Source organism: Polypterus senegalus, chromosome 5 (assembly GCF_016835505.1).
Source record: "Polypterus senegalus isolate Bchr_013 chromosome 5, ASM1683550v1, whole genome shotgun sequence".
NCBI classification, from domain to species: Eukaryota; Metazoa; Chordata; class Cladistia; order Polypteriformes; family Polypteridae; genus Polypterus; species Polypterus senegalus.
Genome location: NC_053158.1, coordinates 195,836,772 through 195,856,505, shown reverse-complemented (window position 1 = coordinate 195,856,505; position 19,734 = coordinate 195,836,772). Strand labels below are relative to the sequence as shown.

Genomic DNA, 19,734 nt, shown 5'->3' with positions numbered 1-19,734 from the left:
AGTTATTTACAGTCCATACTGATGGTCAGAGGTGGACTCATCAATGGTCATACCAGTTGGAGTGGTAGATGTTACTGAAGTGGTAGGGATGGTTGGAAGAAGGTGACTATGGGAGAAATAATCTATTAGAAAATAGTGTAACAAAGAGACATCAAAGGTTTGGGGAAGCCACCCATATAATATTCCCTGGCTGCAAATGGGTATTTTTTGTGAGTTGTGTTAAGGCTGAAATCCAAAACAGAACTGGGTTTAGTTTGATAACATGGTGGCTTTAAAGGCCGCGACAGGAAGTGATGTCATCTGGACTGGAACCGGAAGTGATGGTGTCGAGACTAGAAGTGATGTCATCCATGACACCAGGGCCGGAAGTGACATCGTCCATGGCCCCAGGATCAGAAGTGATGTCGTCCATGGCAATGGTACCAGAGGTGATGCCGTCAATAGCACCAGTACCAGAAGTGACGTCATCAATAGCCTAGTGGGATTTTCCGTGGATTGTCTTCAGAGGATGGCAAAAGAACTGGACTGGTCTGGTACTACTATTATTTAGGCCCTCTAGCTGCCTCCCAATCGCACGTGTGTGACAATGGATTCAAGGCATTAGCTTTTTCCACATGCCCTTCTAGCACCTGAGCCCTGTAATTATACTCTGTCCATTCCTGACATCACTTCATGTTATTCTGAGCGAGTTTGTTTCTCTTTTAGCTCTGTAAGCTTCTCTTCTTTCCTTTCTTCAAATACACGGTCCTATAAATGTGACACTGGTGTGCTTCTCTGAATGCACAATAAGACGAGTTAGAAAGAGACCAGATCATGAAATAAGATTAGTTAGAGTTGAAATGACTGAGTGATTGTGAAACTGGTGGGGACAAAGACCTGCAGCCACATGTAGTCACCAGGCCTGAGTTAGAGGCTCGCTGTACTATACTAACCACTAAGCCCTAAATCAACACGCCATACCGACACTGATCTTTCCATATTTAGCAAAACTAAAAGATTCATTTCATAGCTTTCGAGCAATCATTCATGGTAATGTCTCAATGATCCTGTGTTATGGTGTAAAACACATTACTGGCAATTTTACTTTAATTTTTTATTGTTTGTGTCTTAAGTGAATTGAGCCTCCCAGGTACAATAGTTGAGTTTAGAAAGTCAGAACCTCAGTTTTACATCTCATCTGAAAGACGGAGCCATTTTTACATCACAGTGTCCCCATCACTGCACTGGGATCCACATTCAGACCACAGGGTAAGCACCCCCTGCTGGCCTCACCCATACATCTTCCAGCAGCAGCCCAAGCTTTTCCTTAATGGTCTCCCATCCAAGTACTGGCCAGGCCTGGACATACTTAGCGTCAGGAAGATGACCTGTGCATGTGATATACAGCTATTGGCTTCCTGAGAGATCAAGGAAACTAATCTGCATTTTCTTGAGATAACATGATATTTTCTAAAACATATAATTTAATGCGTAGCTTATTGAATACCACATGATGGCTGGATTGTGGGCTACTAAAATCCTCAAGTATGAAGTACAATCATGTTTGGACAAAGAGGGCATCCAGCAAAGATGACGAAGGGGAATCCAAAAATGGGAACCAAATCACATTTGGCCCATGGACAGCTATGATAAACTCACAAAAGGGAGGGAGGATTGATTGTGGCTTTGCCCAAAAATAGCCAGAACAGATGTCGGTACTGAAATTGCACCGCCGTTAGCCAATGCAGTTGAACTGAAGCCAGGTATATACTTCACGCGACGCGTCCTCCAGCGGACACTCTCCTCCTACGCAAGCGTTTTACTGTTCATACTTGCGTGCGTACTTTACATAAATCTGGAAGATGCCTTCAGATGGCAGTGTGAGATATCATCACGGTGAGAAAACGTTCAGCATCGCTGTGTTGTGAATTGCCTAAGACATCCATTAAATTCGGAGAATACCTTGCCGCAATATCTCTGAAAAGGATTTTTAATGATTAAATTCACCAATCCAGGGATGCGCCCATTCCAGCAAGCATTGGGCACGAGATAGAAACAATCCCTGGATGGGGCATCAGCTCATCGCAAGGTGAATACAAGCACACACATACACACTGGCATTATTTTAGTGTCACTAATTCTGCATATCTTTTGAAGGAAACCGGAGCCCACTGTAGAAACCCAGCAAAAAAACATGCAAACTCCCTGCGAGACAGCAGCGCTACCGCTCTGCCACCGTGTCACCCCCATGTGGGTACTGCAATTATTAACAGTATTCATTATATAAACAAAATGAACTATTTATCGATAAAAAGTATAAATCTAAGGCTTCCAAATGTGCAAAGACATACATTTAATGTGTTCGGTGTGGTGATCTATTGCTGTTTGCCGCTGCTGTTGGGTCAAGAGGAGGCCCCAGAAGCAGGTAGCGATTAATAACTGGGTCGGTTTTAAGATGACGTTTACGACGGTCTACTTTAATGATAAAGTAAACTACAAGATTAAAGTGGACATTACGAAATTTAAGCCTAAATTTACACTTTAATCTCAAAATACACTTTTTAACGGTGTCCTTAATTTTTTTTCTCTGTGGCTCAAATACAGCGCTGTATATTCTGATGCTGTTGCGTAGGTGCAAAAAAAAAAGAAGGCACAGAAGATGGTATGTGAAACTTTTAAAATGTATCGCGTCATTATGATGGGGAATATGCGATGTCTGAATACAAAAGGGGTGGCACAGTGGCACAGTGGGTAGCTTCCTAGGTCCTCCCTGTGTGGAGTTTGCATGTTCTCCCCGTGTCTGCGTGGGTTTCCTCCCACAGTCCAAAGACATGCAGGTTAGGTGCATTGGCAATCCTAAATTGTCCCTAGTGTGTGTGGATGGGCTGGCGCCCTGCATGGGGTTTGTTCCTGCCTAGCACCCTGTGTTGTCTGGGATTGGCTCCAGAAGACCCCCATGACCCTGTGTTAGGATATAGTGGGTTGGATAATGGATGGATGGATGAATATAAAAACACCACAAATCTATCTGTATGTCAGCATTATGCTTCACTACATCAAACCATTCATCAAACATCGAAGCACACACATCGATCCCAACCACATCATTAAGTTTGCGGATGATACAACAGTACTGGGACTGATAAGCAGAGATGATGAAACAGCATACAGAGATGAGGTGGAACAGCTGACCGCATGGTATGAAGACAACAATCTATCTCTCAGTGTTGACAAGGCAAAAGAGATAATTGTGGACTTCAGAAAATCACATCCTGCGCACATCCCACTCAGCATCAACAGTTTAGATGTGGAGATTGTTAGGAGTACCAAGTTCCTCGGTGTGCACATAACTGAGTAACTTCCGTGGACACATAACACCTCATCACTAATCAAGAAAGCCCAGCAGAGACTACACTTCCTGAGGCGGCTGAAGTGAGCAAATCTTCCCTCTTCCATCCTCACCATGTTCTACAGAAGCACCATTGAGAGTGTTCTGACCTGCTGCATCACTGTCTGGTATGGTAACTGCAACATATCCAACCGCAGGCGCCTGCAACGGATAGTGAAGACAGCAGAGAACATTATTGGGGTGCCTCTCCCTTCACTAGAGGACATATCTTACAACCGCAAGTCCTCCAGCATTGTGCAGGACACCTCACACCCCTCACATGGACTTTTCACACTTCTGCCATCCAAGAGAAGATACCACAGCATCAGAGCCAGATCTGCCAGGCTGCAGGAGAGTTTTAACCCCCAAGCTGTCAGACTCCTTAACACCAGGCTGCCCACTGGGATCTTCCACACGGCCTCAACCACCACTAAAAACAGATCATTTATACATCAAACCACTTTCCTGCAAAGACGAGTGTTCTGCCCCACATCTTGTTAGTTGAGACTGTTATTTGTTGAACTGTGCTCCCCCTTCATCTTGTCATTTATTAACACACCTGTCAGTCACGTCCCATAATCGCAGTGGTACTATAAAAGTCTATGAAACTCACGTAAAGCACGTAGGTCTCATAATAAACATTTGAATACAATACACCCCATGTGTCTCACGTAGGCACCCCTTTATCTCTTGTTTCGGTCACGTCCAAAACGTATCCTTAGGGTATATAAACCCCTGTGTCTGGTTAGTTGTGGTACGCAGCAATTTGAACCTCTGTCTACGTGCTTCTCTTCGTCTTGATCCAACCGTGGAAATCACTCGCCTTTTTACAACGAAGTACGTCCAGTAAAAGCCTTCAAGATAGCTTGCTCACCCCTTGTCGTTTTTTATGTGGATGTACCGAGTTGTTTAAGCTCTCTGCGGCCGCATTGCACTGGAGGTACGCAGTGGTGCGGAGTGAGGCAAAAAAACGAGTGAGCATGTAGAAAAGAACTGAAAATCTCATACTGACCTTTAAGGATTTTGACACTGCACTTTGACATTCTTTGATATCCTTGTGCTATAAAACATTCTGACCTGTCATTGTTTACAAGTCTTAAGCAATTATCATCATACACTGATCATTTCTGTATTATCTATATGTATTATTTATTATATTTATTATCCAAAGATCTTGACCATACATTGTTCTTCTCTCTCTTGCTAAATTAATCTTACCCTGAAGGAACCTATTAATTTTTTACATTTAAGATTTTTCATTATTTCAATATTTACGAATGTTGTTTCTTGTCCTAGTGTGTGGATATAAACACAGGGAACTTCCGTTTCTGTATTACATCTCGCCTCAAGAAGGGGCCTGAGTTGCCTCGAAAGCTTGCATGTTGTAATGTTTTTAGTTAGCCAGTAAAAGGTGTCATTTTGCTTGGCTTTTTTATTATATTACATATTTATTGACTATATATGTATCTAGATTGCATAATACCATACATTGCATCAATCTTGTCTGTGCACAATATCTTGTCTTGTTTGTGTTTTCATTTTAATTTGAAACTTTAATTTTAACTCTGTTTTTAATTTAATTATAATTTCTTATTTGCACTTCATGTTGTTGCACTGTGGACCCTGAGCTTCACAATTTCATCTATCTGTATACTTCTATATGGTTGAGATGACAATAAAGTCCGCTTTGACTTTGCCTTTGATCCAGGAGTATCCTCAAAGCGTCTTTCTGTCACATGTAGATAGCAAACAGAGACTCTGACGTCACATTCCAACTTTTATCACACTGCGCCCCCCGACTTTTTGCTGGTACTGCAACTCACACACGTGTCAAGTTAATTTCTGAGGACCTGCTCAGAGGACGCGTCAACTGAAACGCGTGGCAGCCATGATGCGTGCGTGTATGCGTTGTGAGCGTGAAGTGTAAATGAGCCCTAAAGCAACACAAAGCAGACGTGTAAAAAATCATCCAATCATCACCCCCACTAGCAGAAACACACAACGCAAATAGGTTGACATTTGTGTTTTAAATAGGCGCTACAAAGGCACCTGACCTGACACAGACTGGACATAGAGGCACATGTAAAATAAAACAATTATTTATTTTTCTTCAGCTGGAGGGTACGTCTTTCCCTTGTCCGCCAGCCACAGCACAGCCCCAAACCACCAAAGAAGCACCAACACACTCTTCTCTTCTCCTCCTCCTCGTCCTCCTCCTCCCCACCACCACCACCACCACCACCATCATCATCATCATCATTCCTCCATCAAGCTTTGTCCTACTCCTCCTGACTCTGGCCCCTGAGTGGTGGTCACTGGCTCCTCTTACAGCCCACCCGGGTGTGGCGGCATCACAGCCCAAACGGGCTCATTAAGTCGTTCCGCTCCCCTTGGCAGTGGCCACGAAGCCCAAAAGCCATGAGCTCCTCTGTTCCACGATTGTGGCCCCGATACTGCCCATGGGGGGGGGCTTTTCTCTTGCACCCAGGGAAAGTCAGTGCCACTCTCCCAGTTCGTCTTTTTTCCAGGCGTCCAGTTGGGGCAAGATCCCCAGTCGTCTGCCATATCCGTTGCTATCATTGTGGGTTTCAGTTGTCGTCGTGCAAACTCGCCCACTCAAGTTTTGTTTTCTCGAAACCTCGCGAAAATCATTTTGTTGTCTCGAGAAAAAAAAAAAAATAATGATATTGCACTTCCTTGAGGAGATCATTCCATTATCTTGTGAAAACGATCCCAAAAATAATAATATCGCACGTCCTGTCTTGGTCACGCAGTTTATTTGCTTAAAAGTAACCTGTTTTCTAAACAATCCCAACATAAAAGAAATTAAATGCTACAAGTCTTGTTTAATAAATTGAAAAAATATTTTTTTAAATCTCCCATTACAGACCTGCTCTCCATGATGACATATTCAATAATTAAACCTCAATGTTTGAGGGTAGCTGTATTTACAAGGCCCTAGACGTAGGTGTTTGTAGATAAATCATTAAAACATATAATCAGTTGTTTCTTTTTTAAACTCTCTTTCTAATGACCTTCCACCATGCCTGAAAGAAGATCTATTCAGGAGCCATTATCTTGAGCACGTAGCAGCCAACAGCCAACACACAAAGACGTATTTCTGCCCGTGAATTCAACAAGACAATAGCAGAGACAAATCCACTTTACCAAGCAGGAATTTAGTGATTAAGATCTAATCTGCCTTTCACAACGCGCCTCCACCCTGAGTATCTGTCCGAGGATGCCGAGTCGCTGACTATCACGTGGCTACAACGTGTCAACGCAATGAGAGGAAGCTTTGAGCACACAGTGGATTCAGAAATTATTCAGACTCCGAACACTTTCTGCACACTTTACTGTGTTGTAGATTTCTACAAAAATATCTTGTGGACAGACGAGACAAAGATGAAAACTGATCAGAGTGATGGGAAGAGAAAAGTGTGGAGACCAAAAGGAACTGCCCAAGATCCAAAGCAGACCACCGTGGTGCTGGTGGTGTTATGGCTTGGGCATGTATGGCTGCCACAGGTCCTGGCACACTTCTCTTCATTGATGATGGAACTGCTGACAGCAGACACACAATGAATTCTGAGGGGTGCAGAAACATCTGATCTGCTCAAGTTCCAGTAAATGTCTCCAAACTCAGTGGACGGCGCTTCATCCTACAACAAGATAATGAGCCAAACAGACTGCTGAAGCCACACAGGAGTTTGTCAAAGCTAAAAATCTGAAAAATTCCTGAATGGCCAAGCCAGTCACCTGATTTAAATCTAATTGTGTATGTTTATCTCTACATGCTAAAGAGAAAACTTAAGGGGACAAGTCCCTGAAACAAGCAGGCACTGAAGATGGCCGCATTAGAGGCTTGGCAGAGCAACACTAGAGAAGATCCTCAGCACCTGGGGGTCACATGTGTCTGTGAATGGCAGACTTCAAGCAGTCATTGCATGTGAGGGGTGAGCGACAAAGTCCTTAACAGACCTGCCATTGCTGTGTGCCAAACATTATGCTGCCTTGAAATGGGGGGGACTATGTAGAAAAAGTGTTGTGTGACCAAAATGTCTGCAAATCCTCATAAATGAAAGTCTGCAATGTGCACTTTCAAGTGTTTGATTTGTCATTTTAAACTGTGGAGCAGACGGTCAATCAAGGATGAATGTGTCTTATTTTATATTAATTGTATCTTAGCTTATATTTTTTTGAAGCTTTATGTGACAAGTGTCTGGTCACACTTAATAGGAAATCTAACTTAGACACCGTTAAAATATCCGACTACGCCACCCAGTTTTATTAAGAGACTGGGAACTCTTGAAATTTACTGATAATAGCACACAGGTTCTGCGGTGGGCTGGCGCCCTGCCCGGGGTTTGTTTCCTGCCTTGCGCCCTGTGTTGGCTGGGATTGGCTCCAGCAGACCCCCGTGACCCTGTGTTTAGGATGTAAGAGGTGACATGACTGAAGTGTTTAAAATTCTGAAGGGAATTAGTACAGTGGCGGCATGGTGGCGCAGTGGTAGCGCTGCTGCCTCGCTTGGACCTGGGTTCACTTCCCGGGTCCTCCCTGCGTGGAGTTTGCATGTTCTCCCTGTGTTTGCGTGGGTTTCCTCCGGGCGCTCCGGTTTCCTCCCACAATCCAAAGACATGCAGGTTAGGTGGTTTGGCAATTCTACATTGGGCTTGGTGTTTGTGTGTGTCCTGCGGTGGGTTGGCACCCTGCCCAGGATTGGTTCCTGTGTTGGCTGGGATTGGCTCCAGCAGACCCCCGTGACCCTGTATTCGGATTCAGAGGGTTAGACAATGGATGGATGGATGGAATTAGTACAGTGGATCGAGACTTGCATTTTAAAATGAGTTCATCAAGAACACGGGGACACAGTTGGAAACTTGTTAAGGGTAAATTTCGCACAAACATTAGGAAGTTTTTCTTTACACAAAGAACGATAGACACTTGGAATAAGCTACCAAGTAGTGTGGTAGACAGTAAGACATTAGGGACTTTCAAAACTCGACTTCATGTTGTTTTGAAAGAAATAAGTGGAAGGGACTGGCGAGCTTTGTTGGGCTGAATGGCCTGTTCTCGTCTCGAGTGTTCTAATGTTCTAATATTCTAATGTGGCGGATTGGATAATGGATGGATGGATAGCACACAGGTTTCTTTAAATTGGGCGGTGAGTAAACACACAATGAAAGACACCACAGTAATTTCAGGAAAAGCAACAGTACCTTCTATTACACAAGACAATATAAAGTACATTAAAAAGATAATTGAACATAAAAAAATCTAACAGTATCAGGAACGAAATTCCTTTTCTTCAAAAGGAAAGCACACAGTCCACACTCTAAAAGTCCATTAAAAACATGAAGTGGAGGATACAACCTTTAGTGGTGCAGAGTCCAGTTTGCGCACTGTGTTACCCCAACTGTTAATCGTCCAACTGTCCATGGATGCAGTCTGTTCACCAGACACTCGTTTCCCAACAGAAGTTTTGTCAAATCGTTGAATCCCTTCTAGCGTCTCGTCATCGTTCCTTTCTTTCCACTCTGGGCTCTTTGTGTTGCTGTGACCTATAGGCATGCCTTATTTTTCATCTGCCAGCTTTGCTCGGTCCTTTCATGCGGTTTCCCCTCTCGCTGGACCCACAACTGGCGTCTCCTTGTGAAGCTGTCTCTTCCTCTCCGGAAGTAAGTGTTGCCGTCCTTGGGCCACACGTCGTGCCCGCCACGTCCCCTGTGCTCTGTGCGAGTGTCTTGGCAGCGTTCTCAGCGGACCGTCCCTCACCCCTGCCTTCTCCTGCCCAGAAGTTTAAATGTCCTTCAGCCCCTGCCTAGATCGACAGGACGATGGATTAAACCAGCGTTTCTCAGCCTTTAAGTATTTGCGACCCAAGTTTTCATAACAATTTTAATTGCGTCCCTCCTAAAGTTTTTTTGAAAGGAGCCCACTAATACTAATTTGTTGTGACCCGTAATTTGCACGATAGACATATGAGCGCTGACAAAATAACGGCGATTAAAAGCGTGACAAAATAACAAAATCGGAAAGTTTCGATTAATATGAGCGTGGCATCAAAATCGCGCCGACACAAAATCGTGAAAGTTTCATTAAATATGAATTACTAGTTTAAAGCATATATAATAATGTTTATTTTAGAAGTCAATATTATGAGACACGGCACGCAGATAGTCCTTAAGATCACGCCCTGCATAAGACGTCTTGATAGTTGAGCGCATTTAGACTTGCTGGCTGCCTGACTGCTGGTAATTCCGCTTTGTATACGACGCGTTATGCCAACCCTCGACTGAGTTACTTGTTCGCGGCATGCCATCAGCAATTATAACAGTTATAACCTAGCACATACTGTAATGTGTACATAATGCGCACGTATGCGTCCCACTCTCTTGGCCTCTCTCGCGATTTTGTCGTGGTGATTTTGTCAGCACGCATTTGTCGAAAACCAGTTAGCGGGTTTGTCGGCGCTCATTTGTCCGTCACGGTTTTGTCGGGGCGCATATATCTATCGCGCTTTGGCTGGTGAACCCTAATTTGTCCTTTTTTAATTAATGATATATCATAGATGCATATTTTATTATACCTACTTAACTTTTATCGACATTTATCTAACTCTATATTTATTTTTCTAGTATCAGAATGTAGTTTAAGTTAATTTGTTTTGGTTTCAATAGATGTATTTTTCATATTTTTGATTCTTGTTTTCTTTTTTTCACATCTTTGCGCCCCCCTAGGGGGGCCCGCCCCACAGTTTGAGAACCACTGGATTAAACAATGGCACACCCAAATTTCCTGGGTTAGCAAATTGTGTAAACACAAGTTAATAAAAAGTATCAATGAGTACACACACAGCATGCTGACTAGAAACCACTATTCTCAGACATGTTCATTTTCCAAGTCAGATAAATACAAACATTTTCCAAGAAAGGAGCAGTTATTTTATCACAATTTTGTATTGTTTGTATACTTAAGCAGTTAAAACTTCAAAGCGGTGATTCTTTTGCAAGACAGCAAGTACCAATATCCTGTAGACAGAATAATCAGTAGCAGGATTACCCAGGAAATTTGCCTTTTAACTTCTCACCCCAGTCCCAACAATGGGTGCCTTTTGTCTCTTCATCTACTGTGTTTTAAATGTAATATTTACATGTTCTTTTGCCTAAGAGAAAAAATGGAACCACTCAGCGTACAAAAAATGCCCCCCTCTGACATTTACTTTTAAATTCATAGTTCTCCTTCCACTTTGGTCATGCTCAACATAATACTTGAAAAGGCAAATATATTATTTAAGAACTTTCAATTTGTGGCCACATTGGCTGCCTGCATGTTCTACACTGTGCCACTCCCTGGCTCAAAGAGGACTGTGGTTTTGCACGTGTCCGTCAGGTGGCTTTGTTCTTAATATTCTACAAAAAAAAAAAAATGAAAAGCTGTGCTTACTCATCTTTAGCAATATGTAGGCCAGGGTGTTAAACTCAGTTTCAGACATGATAGAGGGCGTCTGTATTTTTAGTGTACCTTTGCAGATGTTAAATGGCTGCACCTTTGCTGGTGACTCTGCACATTGTGTGACATCACGGACAGCCAAACCAAATGAAGATGAGTTCTTGAGATTGTGGTTGTGATACAGGATACCACACTGCAGAAATGCCACACAGTTTATAAGCCAGCTATTGGGGGCTGGGACATGAGGGGTGGGGGCATTGCACATTTTGCACTGAGTGCTATCAGTCAGTTCAGTCAGTTTCAGTTTTTATAGTGCTATCAGGCAGTCTATCAATTTTTTATTTTACATAGCAGATTTCTTATCAGACGGCATGGTGGCGCAGTGGGTAGCACTGTTGCCTCGCAGTTAGGAGACCTGGGATCGCTTTCCGGGTCCTCCCTGCATAGAGTTTGCATGTTCTCCCTGTGTCTGCGTGGGTTTCCTCCGGGTGCTCCGGTTTCTTCCCACGGTCCAAAGACATGAAGGTTAGGTGCATTGGCAATCCTAAATTGTGCTGGGTGTATGTGTGTGCCCTGCGGTGGGCTGGCACCCTGTCTGGGGTTTGTTTCCTGCCTTGCGCCCTGTGTTGGTTGGGATTGGCTCCAGCAGACCCCCCATAACCCTGTAGTTAGGATATAGTGGGTTGGATAATGAATGTATGGATGGATTTCTGATCAATTACTATCAGGAAATTCATTTTATTTAATACATGCAGTGGAACCTCAAAGTAATTTCCCCCATAGGATTGTATGTAAATACAATTAATCCGTTCTGGACCATACAAGCTGTATGTAAATATATATTTTTTTAACGTTTTTAAGCAAAAAATAGCTAATTATACCATAGAATGCACAGTGTAATAGTAAACTAAATGTAAAAACATTGAATAACACTGAGAAACTCTTGAACAAGAGAGAAAACTAACCTTGCAGTCTCTTAAAAACAAGTCCGGTGCATTCTTTACCTGCCTTCTCTCTCTCTCTCTCTCTCTCGCTCACTCGCTCTCCCGTGCTCTCTCTCTCTCTCGCTCACTCGCTCACTCGCTCTCCCGTGCGCTCTCTCTCTCTCCTCGCTCACTCGCTCTCCCGTGCTCTCTCTCTCTCTCCTCGCTGCACAGGGAATGCCCACGGAGAGACTGAACACGTGCAGAAATCATCGGCACGTACGAACTGGAAGAGAAACTGGCTTGTTCGTCACCGGAGTGTGTGGTCGTGAACATATGCAAAAGTTTGGTGAACTTTTTAGTCGTAACCCGATTTGACACAAGGTTCCACTGTATTCATTTTTACAGTGGATTCCAAACATTTTGAGGCCCCTTTACTTTCTGCACTATTAATTCTGTTGCAGGATGGATACATTTGCAAAGTTTGCCCATCAGTCTACACTCTGTAACCCATGATCTTCTTCTTCTTTTGGCTGCTCCAGTTAGGGGTTGCCACAGCAGATCGTCTTCTTCCATACCTTTCTGTCTTCTCCATCTTGCTCTGTCACACCCATCACCTTTATGTCCTCTCTCACCACATCCATAAACCTTCTCTTAGGCCTTCCTCTTCCCCTCTTGCCTGGCAGCTCCATCCTTAGCATCCTTCTCCCAATATACTTAGCATCTCTCCTACACTCTGTAACCCATGATAACAAAGTGAAAACATGTTTTCAGAAAGGTTTGCAAGATTATTAAAAGTCAGAGATTGAAATTTCTCATTCATGTAAGTATTCAGACCCTTAATTCAGTACATTGTAGAAAGCCCATTGGCAGCAAATTCCAGTTTTGAGTCTTTTGTTTTGGATAAGTCTCTACAAGCTTTGCACACCCGGGGTTTGGGTAGTGTATCCCATTCTTTCTGGCAGATCCTCTAAAAGCTCCATTAGATTGCTTGGGAAGTTGCCATCTTCTGGTCTCTCCACTGATGTTCTATGGTGTTCAATTCGGAGCTTTTGCTGGGCCACTCAAGAGACTTGTCCTGAAGCCACTCTATGGTTGTCTTGGCTATATGCTGTACTTTAGGTCATTGTGGTTCTGAAAAGTGAAATGTTGTCCCAGTCTGTGATGGCGTGTGCTCTGAAGCAGATTCTCTTCCTCTCTATATTTGCCTGCATTCATCCTTCTCTCAGTTCTGACCAGTCTCATTGTCCCTGTTGCAGAGAAGTACCACCATAGCATGCTGCTGCCACCACCATGTTTTACAATATGTATGGTATTGGGCAGGCAATGAACGATGTCTGGACTTCACCAGTCAGAGTGCATGGAGTTCTAAACATATGCATTTTGTCCCATCAGACCGGAGAATCTTTGTCCTCACGTTCTCAGTCCTTTAAATATCTTTTACTCAAGAGTGGCTTCCATCAGAGACCACTCTGCCATAAACAACTGACTGACAGAGTGCTGCTGAGATGGTTGTCCTTCCAACAGGTTCTCCCATCTCAGCAGAGGACATCTGAAGCTCTGTTAGAGTGACCATTGGGTTCTTGGTAGTTTCCCTGTCCAAGGCCCTTCTTGCCTGGTTAATCTGTTTGGTCAGGTGGCCAACTCTAGGAAAAGTCTTGGAGGTTCCAGATGTCTTCCATTTCTGTGTTCCTGGGAGCACTCAGAGCTTTACAAATGTTTTTAGCTCCATACCCTGATCTACAGTATGTCCTGAGCACAATTGGGAGTGCCACACCAAAGGGCCACAATTACTTCTAGGAATGAGAGAGCTGAGTGTTGGATTTTTGATAAATTTGCAAACCTTTCTGAAAATATACAGTATTTTCACTTTTTCATGATGGGTGTAGACTAATGCGCAAAAAATGGCAAATTTCTTCTGTAAGGGAAGGCTGGTAGCCTTACCTGTCCGGGACGCTCATGAGGTGGAAAGATTGGGGAAGAGCAGCTTCTTTAGGGCACTGCCTCTCCCGGAGCTCCAGATGGCAGTCCCCCTGGGTTACAGCAATTCTTCAGATTCCCACAGGGTATCATGGGAACTGGAGTTCTTTGACTCAGCCCTGTTGGGTTCCGTCGGTGCTGCCAGGGGGTGATGCAGGGACTGGGGAGCCTTACTTCAGGCTTACTTCAAGTGCTCCCAGACCACATGTATGGAACACCAGAAGTACTTCCGGGTGGTAGATAAAAGTAGCTGCCTGCCTCAATTCTGGGAGTTAGAGCCGGGTGGAAGGTGAACAAAGCTAGTGAGGAGGAGTGGAGGAGGCAGTGACCAGAGACAGAGAGAGAGAGAGAAGATAAAGAGTTGCCTGTGTGGTATATGGCTGGCCATTCATCCTGGCCAATACCCCAAGGGCACCAGATGGAGTCCTTCCTGCAGCATGGAGGTGCCCCGAATGCCAGCAGGGAATCCTGGACAATGGAGTCTTTATTCACAGCCCTGCTGGATACCATGGGGGCCGCCAGAGGACGCCACAGGGAGGCTCAAGGAATATTTTCCCTACAGCCCGGAAGAAAAAGGAGTTTTTATCCGACCCGGAAGTGTTGCAAAGTCGCATGGACAAAGAGAGAGAAACACTCCTGGGTCAAGAACTATAAAAAGGACTGTGGGAGATCCCAGCGTTGAGCTGAGTTGGGAGGAAGGGTGACAACGAGTCTGGGAGTGGAGGATTGTGATTGGTATTGAGTATTGTGATTATTTATGAGTATTGCGTAGTGGAGGGTGCTTTGTACACTTTTTTATTGTCCAAATAAAATTATTGGGACTTTTATCTGGTGTCTGGCGTCTGATCTGAGGGTTCAAGGGGACGACAGTGCCCCCTATCTGTCACACCTGTGTATTGCTTGTACTTGTGGCTGGATGGGATGGGGGAAGGAAGCTTTTTTAGGGCACTGCCCCCTCACCCTCCCCCCCCCAGAGCACTAGATGGCAGCCCCACTGGGTTGCAACATTGCCACAGTTTCCCACAGGGCATCATGGGAATTGGAGTTCCTTGACACAGCCCTGCTGGATGCTGTGGGTGCCACCAGGGGGTGTTGCAGGGACTGTGGAGCCCTACTTTGTCAGGGTTCTGACTCATTCAAAAGTGTTTCCGGACCACGCTAACGGGCCACCGGAAGTACTCCCGGGTGTAGGATAAAAGAAGCCCACCTCCCTGCTCCAAGAGCTAGAGTCAAGAGGAAGAGGAACGAAGCTTGCTGAAGAAGAAGTGGAGGCGGAAGGAGAGACAGAGTGGTGTGTGCTTTATTGTGCCTTATTTGTGCTCTATACTGTGCTTACTGTCTGGGTTAACTATCGGGAAGCGTTTCCCACAGCAAAATAAAAGCCTGTGTGTTGCTGGGCTTGTGCCTCATCTCTGTCTGTGTCAGGTTTAGGTTTGGGGAGCTGATGTATGTAGCAACTTCTGCTATCTCTGCCAATTTTACTTTAAATGTAGCAATTCTTCTCAAGTGCTCTCTGCCATGTTACTATTTATTTATTTTCCATTATTTAACACATTTCTCATCAAGTACTATCAGCCAGTTTATCAATGTGTGTGTCATGCAGCATTCAAACTTCAAATGGCACATTTCATATCAAGCGCTACCAGCCTGTTCAGCCAATTTTTATTTTTATAGCACATTTTTCATTGACTGCTATCAAGCGCTTCATCCAGTTTTATTTTAGTGTATATGGTTGAATTTCCTATCAAACACAATCAGACAATTCATTCATTTTTCTTTGATACAGCATTTCAATTTGATACAGCACATTTCATATCAAGTGCTATCAGCCCATTCACATAATTTCATCTTTATAGCACATTTTTAATCGAATTCTACCAGCCATTTCCCCCATTTTTATTTTACATAGCACATTTCTTATCAACCACTATCAGCAGATTCATTCATTTTCTTTCCTGTACAGTACATTTTTTTGCCAAGTACCCAACTCACCCAATTTTATTTTAAACAGCGCCGTTCTTACTGAGTGCTATCAACCATCCAGTCTGTGTTATTTTCTATTGTCTGCTTCTTTTTGAGTTCTGCCGGTGAGCCCATGCATGTGGCACAATTTATAATAAACATTTTCAGCCAGGAAATCCATCTATATTTCCTTGGAAGCACTTTTTTCCTGTTCATTCAATTTAACTTATGACATACTTTTATTGAGTGATATCATCTGATCCATCCATTAATTATTCAGACTCGCTTACCCTGAGCAGGGGTATGGGCAGACTGGAGCCTATCCCAGCAAACATCATTCACAAGGCAAGAAGCAAATCCTGAACATGGCGCCAGTCTGTCGCAGGACAAACACACACATGCACACATCTGTATACAATACTAGCCGTGCCCCACAGATCTGCCCACTTAGTAGTGAAACAGGACAGTGAAGAGGGCACCACTCCTGACGTCATGCTTCCCCCTCCCCTCGGCCCACAGCCTCCGTCTTGAATTAGCGCAAATATATCTCTCCTGCAATCGAACTATGATTCTTAGCGAAATGAGAGAAGTCGCAAAATCAGCCAGAATGTTCAAGCAAATTAGAGAAAAAAAAATCTAAATCCGTTAAGTAGTTCTCTCGTGAAAGCGGACAGACAGACAGAGAGATAGATCTCGGATTTTATATTGTAGATGTCACATGGGCTGGATGGGCATCCCGGTCTTGAAGAAAACAAAAAGCAGATCCAGAAGGAAAGATTGAAAAGGATGGATGGACAGCCCATGGAAAAGAAAAGATATCGGTGGAGGGTTTTTAATCCCCCAGCATGCTAGATGGCAGTAGTACCACATATCCATGCCCAGTGGGAAGCCAGCATGGCTGCCCTGCCGGACTACATCTCCCAGCACTGGGTGCCATGAGAGGGTGCTGCAGGCAGGCAAGCTCCCTGTTATAATGAACTTCCATGTGACCCGGAAGAGCTTCCATCGGGCAGTCGCCCTGGCACTAGAAGTTCTCCCAGGTGTATAATAAAAGGGACCGGAGCTGGGAGGTAGCGAGGCAATACTTGACTGGAGGAGAGCAGTGTGATGGTGAGAGAATTATTGTGAGGAGAGAAAACCTGTGTTTTGTGCTTATTATAACGTGTTTAAGGTGATTTGCTTAATATTCCAACCTTTATTTGAACCCGGTGACTGGGGTTGGACAGAAAAACCTAAATATTTGCTTGCTTTTCCTCACTCTCTCTCTCTCTTACTTAAACTGATGGAAGACCATCTCACACACCATGAACTGAAAAGGACAACACAATGAAGAGCACAGCTCAGCAGCCATATTGAGACAGGCATGTGTCCTGTTCTGAAGAAAGCTGACCACAAAATGAGGACTTAACTCGAGACATTTTAAGTAACTAACAAGTCTGTGTGCCGCCTGAAACTACACATCACCATTTATCAGCTTGTATGGTTGGCAATATTCAAATGTACTTTGCATACTGTTATTATTTATGAATATTATCAATAATGCATTATTTAAATTGTAACTTAACTCCTGCTTGTCTTTTACTACACCTAATTGCCTATAAAAGTAGAAGGGAAGGTGGGGAGAAGTGATATGGTACACATACCTTATAAACAGTGGTAAGTCTGGGAGATTGAGGCATTCTGACAAAGGCTACACATTAATAATACAAAAAAGGAAAGTAGAGTAAAATATTACTCTACCAAGACAAAACATCAATATATCAGTATTTAAGGGTAACCCTCCTAAAACAGAAAAACTAAATGCCCTGATGTGCATGATCGACTCACCCTTGTGTTATCGTACGTTATTACAACGCTAATATTCGTGCTTCAGTTGATTGGCTCTGCCCCACTTATGAATTTTGATGAGTTACCATAGATTAGCAAAGCACATAGTGTGAAATAAAGGACTGGACACACAACGAAGGTTTGGGGCAGCCACCCGTATAGTTTTCCTGGCTGCAAAAAGCATAATAATAATAATAATAATAATTATTATTATTATTATTATTATTAGATAGCATGAGCATTTAAAATACATTGCCCCATTATAGCAGGTTAGGCAGTGTGCTGCAGTGGTTAAGTTTTTGGACTTCAAACCCTGAAGTTGTAAGTTCACATCTCACTACTGACACCAATGTGTCACCATGAGCAAGTCACTTGACCCGCCTCTGCTCCATTTGGAAAACCACAAAGAAATGTAATCAAGCTTCTTCTATAATACGCTATCGTGGCTGTTCATTTGTCTGCCCAGGATTTTAAATCATCTGTAACTCTATAACCTGAAATTTGGTGCACATATACTACGTGGGGCGGCACAGTGGCGCAGTGGGTAGCGCTGCTGCCTCGCAGTTAGGAGGCCCGTGTTCACTTCCTGGGTCCTCCCCGCATGGAGTTTGCATGTTCTCCCCGTGTCTGCGTGGGTTTCCTCCCACAGTCCAAAGACGTGCAGGTTAGGTGCACTGGCGATCCTAAATTGTCCCTAATGTGTGCTTGGTGAGTGTGTGCCCTGCAGTTGCAGGGTTTGTTTCCTGCCTTGAGCCCTGTGCTGGCTGGAATTGGCTCCAGCAGGTTGGATAATAGATGGCTGGATATACTATGTCATGTCTATTGTCTGCTTATTTTTATTACTCTTTTTATTTTCATTTTATTTTATTGCAGAAACAACTCTCGTGGCACATGCGTACGGGCACCGTTCTTATCCCTACCACCTTCGCCTTCACTTTCCCCTACCTCTTCATATCTTAAATCATTCTTGATGCAGATTGAAGACTTTAAGTGCCAGCTTAAGTGAAAAATTAAGAAAAACGTACTAAGTAATTGCAACACAAACACCGACATAATTGCAACACAAACACCGACTTAATCAGTTTTAATGTGTAAAGATGCTAATGAAAGAAGAGAAAAAGCGGGCCGCTAGGGTGGAGGAAAGAAGAGCTGCTCGGGAAACAGCAAGTGCATCAACCTCTGAGCAAATGAATGGTAAACATACAGAGAAAAAAAGAGGATGATAACTAGGAATGAGAACTCAAGTCAAGTGTATTCAGTGCACGTTATCTTGCATTACGCCATTTCTGGTTGCATCATAAATGTTGTAAGTCACCTTGGATAAAGTCATCAGCCTAATGTAATAATCCACTCAAAATTAGTTGCATTTCTTCTTGTTCATTGACTTCAGTGCATTTTGTGAAGTTCAGCAAAGTTCTTGACCATTGATTTTGTTTACCTTGAAGCGAGGCGCTGGGGTCACCGATCACTACTGGTAACTCTAATGGCTCTCATGTGGATGTGTGCCCATGTGTGTCATGTGATCAGCTGGTACCACGTCAAGGGTTGGTTGCAGCCTTGGTTCTACTGCAGCTAGAATACACTCCACATCCAAATGGCCATGTAATGGGATACGTGGGTTCAGCAAGTGATTGGGCGTTTGTAAATTTGTGGTGCACTCTGCATTTATCATTGGGAAGTACAATTAGTTCAATTTTAAAAACTCATAAGAAGGCAAAAAGATGAGGCTGCAGTTCATTTCAGGGTGAGATCCCACATTACACCATTTGCTGTTGGAATAGGATATGGCTTCAGTATTTGAATATTTACAATATTGTTTTGCTAAGAATAGGTACATGAAAAGATAGATCAGGAAAATGGTGATCTGTTATACAATAATTGTCTTAATGTGTAGCAGAAATCTTTTTAGACTATGTATGTAACAGAACTTTAATTTCCCTGTTTGTGCCATCCACTCAGCATTGACCACAGATTGAGACTGAATACTTTTTAAGTAAATCCTGTTCTGTTTCAGCATCCACAGATACAGAAGGAGTCTAATTATATAAAATATTTGTGCTGTGACGATCGGTGGAGTTTGCAGCTTTGGGTCATGGGAATCAGAATTGCGAAGGTAAGTTGGCAAGTTTTACTTTCTCGATACAGAGTGTTAGTGCTCAGCTGTTTCCATGCTTGTTGTTACATTCTGAGTGCTTAAAATTTTAAGCTTACAGGCGTCAC

General features: G+C 43.5%; 1 protein-coding gene across 1 annotated transcript in view; it reads left to right on the top strand.

Annotated features, from left to right (window-relative positions):
* Nucleotides 1-19,734, top strand: part of LOC120529776 (amyloid beta (A4) precursor protein-binding, family B, member 1 interacting protein) — a 175,019-nt gene that overhangs the window by 118,008 nt on the left and 37,277 nt on the right. The window contains 1 exon segment of the mRNA XM_039753910.1: nt 19,529-19,627. Coding sequence (XP_039609844.1) covers nt 19,529-19,627 — 99 coding nt within the window.